This window comes from Acomys russatus, chromosome 23, assembly GCF_903995435.1.
Source record: "Acomys russatus chromosome 23, mAcoRus1.1, whole genome shotgun sequence".
Classification (NCBI taxonomy): domain Eukaryota; kingdom Metazoa; phylum Chordata; class Mammalia; order Rodentia; family Muridae; genus Acomys; species Acomys russatus.
In genome coordinates this window covers 43,413,570-43,424,000 of record NC_067159.1, presented here as the reverse complement: position 1 = coordinate 43,424,000, position 10,431 = coordinate 43,413,570, and the positions used below count along the sequence as shown (strand labels likewise).

General features: G+C 41.3%; 1 protein-coding gene across 1 annotated transcript; it reads right to left on the bottom strand.

Moving 5' to 3' along the window:
• Nucleotides 1-494: 494 nt before the first annotated feature.
• LOC127206441 (guanylate-binding protein 5-like) lies at nucleotides 495-8,171 on the bottom strand. The gene is made up of 8 exons (XM_051165725.1): nucleotides 8,076-8,171; nucleotides 7,666-7,873; nucleotides 7,072-7,199; nucleotides 6,020-6,142; nucleotides 3,978-4,220; nucleotides 3,122-3,224; nucleotides 2,833-3,014; nucleotides 495-1,512 (listed from the first exon to the last, which is right to left on the bottom strand). The coding sequence occupies exons 2-8, from the start codon at nucleotides 7,853-7,855 to the stop codon at nucleotides 1,396-1,398; spliced, it is 1,086 nt and encodes a 361-aa protein (XP_051021682.1). The 5' UTR covers nucleotides 7,856-7,873; nucleotides 8,076-8,171; the 3' UTR covers nucleotides 495-1,395.
• Nucleotides 8,172-10,431: the final 2,260 nt, after the last annotated feature.

Genomic DNA, 10,431 nt, shown 5'->3' with positions numbered 1-10,431 from the left:
TAATGTTCTTGCAGATTGTATTTTCTGCTTATTCTAAGCTGTCTGTTTAGACTATAAGGTCATGAAGCTAATTTACCTTGATTCCTACTCTAAATGAGATAGTGACTATTTAGGCTCAAAAGTAAACACTTATTTAAAGTGAGAAAATAAATACTAATCAGTGCAGTTGTAAATGCTGAAAATGCTACATTTGATCTCAGTTTTCATTTCTTGCTTCTGCTAGGATGCTTCTGTCCTATTATATGTGAATTTCTGTATGAGCAAAAATTACAGGATATAAAGTTGAGGCATACAGGTGAATTAATTTAATGCACTTTACATTTTTATTCCATTTATTGAGCAGCAGAATGAGACTTACATAAGCAAGTAACCATTTCCTTCTCCCTCTTCCTCCCCTCCTCCGCTTCCCCCCCCACCCCCCCCCCCTGCTGTCTTCTGGATGGAGACAGGCAAGAGCTATTTTACTAGAACAAACTAAGGCTATTTCTAGCTGAACAGCTACCGGAGCCAAAGTTTGCCAAAGGCATCTTAATATAAAGTGGGGATGCACAGTCCAAGCACAAATCTACAATCTTAGTTATGTCACCAAAAATGGACAACAGTTAATTAAAATGTTTTTGAGACACACAGAAAAACCAAGTACAGCTTTTATTTTAAAGAGATAAAGCAAATAGACCCAGGAATAGAGACAGACTTAGAAGGATCAGAAATAATTTAAATTTTTAAAGTTTTAAATCATTAAAATGTTAAATCATTAACATGATTTAAAAATCAGTAGGATTACTATGTTTAAAAAATCTGGTAAAAAGTGAGAAATATGCATGGGCAGGTGTAGACTTTAAGGAAGAAAAATGAAAAAAGACAGAGCCAAAGGGTAATTCTGTGCATCAAAACCACAGTATTAGTGATGAAGAATTTCTTTAATGAATGTAACAAAAGACAGAATGTGGACATGACAGAGACGACAATCTAAGGAACAAATCTACCTCTAAGTGTGAGTGACATGATAGCTGGGCATGTGACAAGGTTGACCATAATATGATTGGGTTCCCAACAAAGAAAAGGAGAGGAGAAAGAACCTGCGGGTGGCCAGCCCACTGCCCACGGACCAGTGGCCTCCACCCATTTGAGAAACACGCATTGTTTCTGATTTCTCATTGGTACCTTTCCCATCGCCACCCACAAGAAAGATACCATGTGAGTGCAAGATGTTGGTCAAGCTCTCCTTGATTAACAACCCCTGAGTATCTTAAAATATCTCGAAACAAATATGGCAGTCAGACAGGGGGCATTTCGGGCTTCTGAACTACTGCTTGTCTCAAGTCCTTTAGTCTCCTGTTCCTTTGTGTCTTCTGTAAGGAGCAATAAGAAAGGGAAGTCCTGGGGTCTGGTGTATTAGCTTAAGATACAGTGGTTACTGGAGCGGTAGCTCATCTCCATAGCCCTTTGATGCTGTTGTTGAATTTCTCTGAGCCGAGCTTCCTGTTCTGCCTTGATCCTTTCAGCCTCTTCCTGAGAAGCAATGAGCAGAAACAAATAAGCTTAACAGAAACAAAAACAAACAAACAAGCAAACAACAAAACCTCAGATCAACTCTGTTCTCATTCCTAAGCCATTGGCTTGTCCATACTTACGTAAAGCTGTGGGACTTATATCCATATACGTGCAGCCTAATTTTAGCGCTTTCCATCCTTTTTCTCTAGCTCCAGATGCAGCCTGTTCCAAACTCTGAAATGTTAGTGTCTCTCGAATTCCATCCCAACACGCCCTTCTTCCTTAGACCAAAAAATGTCCTTGGCAATCTCGGTCACATACTCACTTCGGTTCTCATTCATACACGGAATAGAGTCATATATTTTTCTACAAGAAGAGGCTGTACACAGAGGTGACACCCTGCCATGCAGAGCGTCAGGATCAGCCCCCTGTGGTCTAAGTGATGTAAGGTCCAGGTTGCCATACTTTGATTGGCAGAAGTGGTGTCTACTCTGCCTTTACAGGAAAAGCACTGGGCTATCAAAAATAAGTTAGAGTAGCTACTAAGAAAGCTACTATCTGTACCCGTACTAGTAAATTGGGGAATTGGTAAGGAAAGTTCTATAAGAGTGATGGCACCATCTCTGCAGAAGCAGCAAAGCAGAAGATCCCATTTGCAAGCCTGTGGGATGCCAGTATTTGGATTATTTTGTGGGAATTCATCTGCGATCTCGGAACACAGCAGCTCTGCCTCATGGCTATTAGATCAGAGAATGCATACAAAGGGCTGTATGCCTGCTAAATACTGCCTACTACTTCTTGAGTGCTGATAAAATGAAAGGGACAAACTACAAGGTGAAGACCGTGGGAAATAGAAATGATCACCATAGGACAGGAATGAAGACAGAACATGAACCTCATGTAAAAAAAAAAAAAAAAAAAAAAAAAAAAAAACAATCCCCATCGTAATCAAGACAGGTGATTGTCCAGAGAAGTGTAATGTTATCAAGAAATGCCTTCTTATTTAATAATTATGTATACTCTGTGCCAAACATCATTTTAACACAAGTATTTAACACAAGAGCTTTTACTATAATAATCTTGCAAAACACATGTTGCTCCTGCCTATACACTGCACCAAAGTACAGAAGGAAGAGACAAGTTGCATGATCATACACTTGGTAAAAGATTGTGCCTGAGGTTGCCACCCGGCAGCCTGGCTCCAGGGTCCCCTCCCTGAGCTATCACATAAGATTGCCTCTCTCCATGGGCCTTGACATCTTGACATCTCCCACCTTGGCAGATGGGAGAGAGCTGGAGTAGCCTAGTGACACCTGAGGGGAAACGCTTCACAAATACCTGGATCCTCTGTTTCCGGATCCTCTCTTGCTTCGCCAGGAAGTTTGCTCTGTCGATCTCTATTTGTCGCAGTTGCTGCTGATGCTGCCTCTCCTGTTCGGCTCTCCTTTCCTCTTCCTTGATAAGAATGGCCTTCAACCTCTGTGCCTCAGCCCTTGCAGCTGCCTCTCTCTCTTGTTCCTCTGAGGAAAAAGGAAAACAATCTCTAGGGTGAGTGTTCTCCCCTTGCAAACGCAGGCTGTGCTAATAACCTTCTTGTACATCGGGCATGGCTTCCGTTCCCTCTCACCTCTCTTCTGCCTCTCCTTGGCTGTGAGAGCCTGGTCTGTTTGTAGAATTGTATTGCTCAGTGGTTCTTTGTCCTTCAAATATTTCTGCAGCACTTCGTCAGCCTGGGGACCCCAAAACATGCTGTTAGAACTGGGAAATGCTAATCTGCAACCTGGGAAATGTCTTTATTTCTTCTCCCACTATCTCTCGCTCTTGGGGGATTCTCAGCCTGTATATGAAGGACCCACCTATCACCCTTGGGAATGATGCTGGCTTGACCAATCAGAGCACTCAGGAATGCTACATGAAACAGTCTTATTTACAGCTGGATAAACACTAAAGTGTGGGTGTTAAAAAAAAATTAATATGGGTGCTGGAGCAGATATGCTTGTCCTCCTCTGAGATGTAAATCACTAGGGGCAAGCTAAAGTTGGGACATGTCAGAGGTCTTTGCCAGGCAGGGCTTGAAAATGAAGCCAACCATCAGGAAAACAAAACAGAACAGTGAAGGTGGGGTTGGAAAGAAATACAAATAAGAAAAATGAATGACATCATTCATTTGAACTCTGGAATGTATCCATACATGGAATAAAAGTCTTTTAAGCCAACCAGTTACTGGGTTTCCTTCCACTGGCTTCACTAAACGAGGCTTTGTCTTCTGCAGTCCTAATCAGTCCTTTGATGCACATGAAACTTGATGGCTACAATATCGGTCTAATGATCACAGTGATGGGTGCTTTAATCTACATCTGCTGCTGAAGCACAAGCTCTCTGCCGTAGCATCCGTGCCAAGCAGGTGTTTAGGCAACAGATGAGTGCCTCATTGGCAGAGAACTAAAGCACCTTACTGCATCTGTACCGGGGATGGAGAATACCTGTGTTCCCTTCCCTGGCTGCTGGTGGTACTGTGCTTTCAGCTGTTCCATCTTCTGAAGGAAGAGAGTGTGGCCCCCTGGTTTAGCGTAGATTCCCTGTGCCACTTCTTGTTCCAGAGGCTTAAAAATGCTCTGAAGTAGGGCTGAGCAGTGGCCTGCAGAAGCTTCCACATTTTTCTTACACATCTCATCCTGCTTTGCGCTTAGTAGGCTCTTTAAATAGACAAAAAAAAAAAAATGATGTTAGATACACTCTAGGCTTTCTGAGAATTGTTTTTTCAAAAGAATCTACATTTTATAGAGAAGTGTATATAAGATTATATCCTTACCAAAGCTGGAAAAGTTGTAAAAATAATACTCTAAGAAAAATTTTGTCTATTTGGTATTAGAAGTTTCTTCCTTTTTTGTTTGTTTGTTTGTTTGTTGTTTGAGACAGGGTTTCCCTATGTAGCCTTGGCTGTCCTAGAACTTTTGAAGAACTAGATGATCAAGGCACATTTTCCTTTTAGGAAAATAAATATAAAAACAAACAGACAAACAAAAAACAAAAACAAAAACTCCTCTGGGCATGTGAATACTGCCCAGGATGCTGAAACACTTCAGGCAAACTATAGCATTCTAAGAATAAATCCATATAGATTAGACACCTTTTCTGCAAATGATACAAACATCTTTTCCTTCTCTGAAGGTCTAGAAAGCCTGGTGGTGACCTATGTCGAGGCCATCAACAACGGGGCACTGCCCTGCATAGAAAACACGTTGGTAACCTTGGCTCGGAGAGAGAACTCGGCTGCAGTGCAAAAAGCCATTGGCCACTATGACCAGCAGATGAGCCAGAGGGCACATCTGCCCACTGAGACCATCCAGGAGCTGTTGGACCTGCACAGGACCTGTGAGAACGAGGCCATGGAAATCTTCATAAAGCATTCTTTCAAGGATGAGGACCAACATTTCCAGAAAGAATTGAAGGTCATTATTTTGTGTATTTGTTGATAGACATCAGAGTCAACAGAGGGCAAGTGGTAAAATAGGACTAATTAAAAAATCAGTCCCCAATAGAATGAAAAGTTATGAGAGTCACTCATGAAGCCTTGATATGAGTTTATTTGGAAAACGGGCAAGCCAGAAAGACCTGGCTGCAAAGATCTTGACATTTCTCTCTCTCTCTCTCTCTCTCTCTCTCTCTCTCTCTCTCTCTCTCTCTCTCTCTCTCTCTCTCTCTCTCTCTCACACACACACACACACACACACACACACACACACACTGGAGAGTGACTTCTTGGGACTAAGAAGAATTTCAGTAGATGAAAGAGAAAAGATGGGAGAAGGTGGCGGAGATAAACATGGGTTTATCAATGCATAAATATAGGAAAACATCAGGATATGAATAAAGAGTTAAAGAGAACAAGACAGAGTATTCTCACACAAGTTTCTCCTCACTTTTCCCTAATAAAACACCTTAATAAATCTGCTGTTTAAAAATGGAAGAAACTTCAGCCAGACAGTGGTGGTATGCGCCTTTAATACCAGCCCTAGAGAGGTAGAGACAGGTGGATCTCTAGGTTTCAAACCAGCATTCAAGACACGCATGAGGGTTCTTTTCCTTGTGTTTCTACTCTGTAGCATGTGTGTGTGTGTGTGCACTTCTGTGTGCAGATATGCATATCTGTTAAGGCCTGATATTGGTATTGGGTATTCTCTTCTATAACTCTCCATCTTGTTTTTTGAGACAGGGTCTCTTACTGAATCTGGAACTTGTTGGTTATATTAGCTGGCTAGCAAGCCCCAGGAATCCTTCTGTCTCTGACTGTCCACAAACAAACCCAACCTTGGGGTTACAGGTATACAGTGCCTTGCCTGGCTTTTTATGTGGACGCTATGGTCCCAAACTCATGTCCTCATTCTTGTGTGACAAATATTTCATCGACCGAGCATTCTCCTTAGGTCTGTGCTTTAGTTGTTAGGAGTCCACAAGGTCTCATAGGTGCACAAGTGGCATGTTTTCTGCAACTGTCTTGGAGTGTTTATGGTTCGCCCTGGACCATAAAAGGATACTGTAACAAGTCGATAGCCCCCTGGTCAATTTTGTTCATGGTGTTGTAAACAAAGGTGCTGCTGAAAAGGATTGCCAGTGCAAAGATCTGAGCATCGTTCTTGTCATCAATCTAGAAATCAGAGCAAATTTAAATCATGTCTCAGGGCATTCTTGCGTGAGCATCACTAAAAATAAGATGTTGATATGTAAACATTAAACAAAACAAACAAAATAATTGTAGGCATGATTTTCTCATTAGTAATTTTATACTGATCTATTCGTCACAAGCTCACTAGTCTTTCTTCTAATGACACTCGGATAGTTACAAAATGAATAAAAATAGTGGATATCTAAGTGTTTATATTTATATTTAATACTTAAAACTAAATATTTATAGTTAGTATTTAAAATACTTAAAACTAAAGTTTTATAGGGGTAAAACATACTGCTTTATATTCATTATATATGCATGTATGTATATTATGTATTATTACCCACAAACATGAGTAAATCAAGTTCAAATTGTGGCTTGTCATCTTTGCATCTTGACAAATCAAAAAAAATTTTTTTGGAAAAGCTCTTTCACAATGGGCATTCAAGAGAAAGACCTAGCTATGTCCCAGAACCAGCTCATACCAGTTCATAAAAGGCACATCTCCCCAGGCCCAAGTCAGTCTCTATATTGGAAGCCTGAAGTCAAGGGTGACAGGAACACTTAGGAAAAAGTCAAGTGCAGCAGACTGAAGTGCTCTACTTGTTGTGAGGGCTTACCAGAGTACAACTAGAGAGCACCCATTTTTCCACTGTTCATATGAGTTGGAAAAGACAAACAGAAAAACATTTGAAGAGACTTCCTCTTTTTGTCAAAATTATAGAGCTACAGGTACTGCAGGCATGATTTGTGCAACTTGATCTACCCAGTAGGCAACTATTAGCCCATATTCTCTGCAGGATAGGTTACATTAGTTTAATGGGTGTTGAGAAGGGAACTCCCTGCAGTAAGAGTATTTCAAGGCATGAGGCAACAAGCAGAATCCAAATGGACACCTCTCTCCTTACCTTTTCCACATCTCCCAGACCCTCAGTGTCGAGCAGAACCAGGGTGTGGCCTGACTTCTGGGGGTGAGGCACACACCACATCCAGATTCCCTTAGTGTGAGATTGCACAGTGGTGCCAACAGAAAAGCCTAAAAAGCAAAATGAGCAGGGATGCTGGAAGAGGGGTTCTGGAATTCATGGATTCCCTTGAGAATTTAAATTAAGATGTAAGGAAAACAAGAAGACAGTAGAAAAGACAAGTGATGATCTAAATGGCCTCAGAGGAATGGGCAGATGATATTAAAGGACTGAAAGTTGGGGTGATTTCATGCTTCTAAAAACTTAGTAGTTTAACTCTATTTAGTTGCATTCATTTCATTGATGAGTTACTTCTTATAAAGGGAACATATTTTTTGCTTTTTCCAGAAGATGCTGGGTAATAAATACATGCTAAGTCGCATAAAGAGAGGGCCTCCCTTTACCTACCAGAAGATGCAAACTCTAGCTTTCATTATGCACCTGGGTCCCTAATTTTCCCTCCTCATACCCTGGGCAGGATGCTCATAGTGTGGGTCAACAAGAGGGGACTCAACAAGTGTTGCCAGTGGTGCTCACCTTTCTCTTTCCCAGCCAGTTTATTCATCAGGTAGGATTTGCCTGTTCGGTAAAGGCCGACGATTGCCACTACCACCACTGGCTCTGTGATGGCAGCTAGGATCTTCAGGGCTTCCTCATTAGCCACTAGCTGGTCCTCGGTCTTCCAAATGAGGCACATGGGTTCTGGCATGTGGGTCTCTGTGGCCATGTCTAAGTTGTTGCTTGTCTGCAGGGAAAGAAATGGGATGACCTGAAATCTCTAGTGGTTAAGGGAAGGCATTTTGCCCACTGAATCCTGGAACAAATGGCCCATTTCGATTGCCTGGGTTTCTGAGAAATAGAAAAATAAAAACAGAGAGAACCTGTAACGGCATACTCTACCACCTCTAAAGTACTTGATTCACAGGAAAGCTGTATCCTGAGCCTACCTGCTGACAACTTGTGTCCAGCCCATTCCATTGGCTGCTGGCTTGCCAATGCTTCTTGGTTTATACCTGCTGATTTCCCCAAAGTGACTGGCTGTTTACACCTGTTGCTTTTCTCTCACTCAGCTGTATGACAAAACTGCATTACTTTACTGCCCCTAAACCATAATGCCAGCACATATCATTTTTCAAGAGAATTACATATGTTCACTTCTTAAAGGTGTGCTTTAAAAAAAAAGAAACCATATTTTACATAACTATGAATAGCCTTTATTAGCCTCAAAGTTTTATGCATGGTCATTTTGTAAGTGGTGAAATAATTGAAAAAACATCAATACTTGTACCCTGACAACTGTCTAATAAAATAGTTTAAGCTGAATGATGAAGACAACACTTGCTTTTTGGCTTCACTTTTGAGGGGAGCAGTTATTTTTCATGGTAGTTATGATTATTTATTAGAGAAGCTAAAAAGCCATGCCCATTATCAAGTGCGTTTTGATTACAACATTAACATGACAAGATCTGAATCCTCTGCACTAGCAGACCATAAAAAGTCTGCATTTCTTTGTCGTTGTATATAATGATCATAAAGACACACTCTCTCTTCGTCCCCAGAGCCAGGGCATGAATCATGAATCACGCCTGTGACCACACTGATCATGAATCACACCTGTGACCACGCTGAGACAGAAGTCGTTTTTCTGGGAGTAGCATCAAGTCATGAACATCAGGATGTGCATAGAGCAAGCACTTGGGTGCCAAGGGCTTTTCCATGCTAACCTATTTCTGGTGCGGTATTGCTACCTTGTGTTGGTAGAATTCTGATAGCCTTATTTACATGCAGCAGGAGTTAGAATGGTTGCTGCAGATGATATAGATGTGGAAAGCTTGTAGAAATGATCTACAACTGGCTAGAACGTGAATGGTAACATCAATAAGAAATGTGGGTGCTTATAGCCTCTTTTGGTTTTGGATGATGTCAGTAATGGAAGAAGAAACTAATTCAAGTTAGTTTTTAGCCGTTGTGAAGAACATGGGCAATGTGTGTCTCTAGTAATTATAGTATTTACATGTTGGCACTTACACGTGGATACAATCCTTAATACTCTACCAGAACCAAATCGCTGATGTTTTTGCATTTTCCTGCCTTGTATAACCCAGCCTATGCCTCAGGAATACATTCCCTCCAACTGTTAGATTCCCACAGCTTTTATGGTCCTGGAGAGATGACTCTGTTGATAAGAGCACTGACTGCTCCTCCAGAGGACTCAGGTTTTAGTCCAAGAACCTACAGGCAAAATACCCATGTACATAAAATAAAATAAACATAATTTTTAAAAATGTAATCGCATTTGGCTTTGTTGTAAGTTAGGTACGATTTTGATTTCCAGTCTCAGCCTTGCAACTGATTAGCATGATGCTGTCTGTCAACTCTTCCTGCCTGCTCCCTACAAGCCAGAAGTAAATAAATCAATATGCATGTACATCAGTAGAGTGTTGGGCAGGAGAGATGGCTCAGTGCTTAAGAGCACTTGAGGCTCATGTAGACGACCTAGGTTTTGTTCCCAGAGCCTACATCAGGTGGCTCACCACTACCTGTTAACCCTAGTTAACCCTACCTCTGTGAACACTGGCAACCATTTGATGTAGATAAATATACTCAACACACACACGCACGCACACACACACACACACACACACACACACACGCACACACAAAGAAATCTGAGAGAAAACGCTGAGGAGTCCCAGGGAGGAGATAAACTTCTAGAAGAGAAGTGGTTTTAGCTCGGGTTTCAAATTTTTGCTTTTCTCTTGTTTTGTATTGCTTTTGGTCTGAAACTGAAGATAGGGTGGGTAAAGTGCTCACTTAGCAGATAGACTGCATATTTAAATATGGCATGCAGGAGGCATGTGACATGGTGAAAAGTTGAAAGAGTTCCCAGGAGTGACCCACATAGCTAGACCATACTGAATGGTCCAAGTGGGTAATTTCTGATTAATCAATGTATAAGGATAGAGATTGCAGAGACAGAATCCAACACAAAAGGGGTTAAAAAAGTGAATGAGTGCCAAGGAAAAAACAAACGTAGAACCTTCAAGAGATGAGAGTCCAGCTAAAAAGTCCCCTGCTAAGTCAGAACCCCTTGTCCTGTGCTCCCTCAAGTTTCCCCTTGGCTTTTTCCTTTGTTTTTGTTGTGTCTTTAGCATCTTAGCATTTTATTCTCTCTAAGCTGGCCCTGCGTTTGTTCTGTAGGTGCAAAATCAATGCCATATCCTGTATGTAATTTATTTTCTGTATTTAATACCATGTTCTGTATGAGAACTTGTCTCCAGGTGACTTCACTTCTTCCTGCGT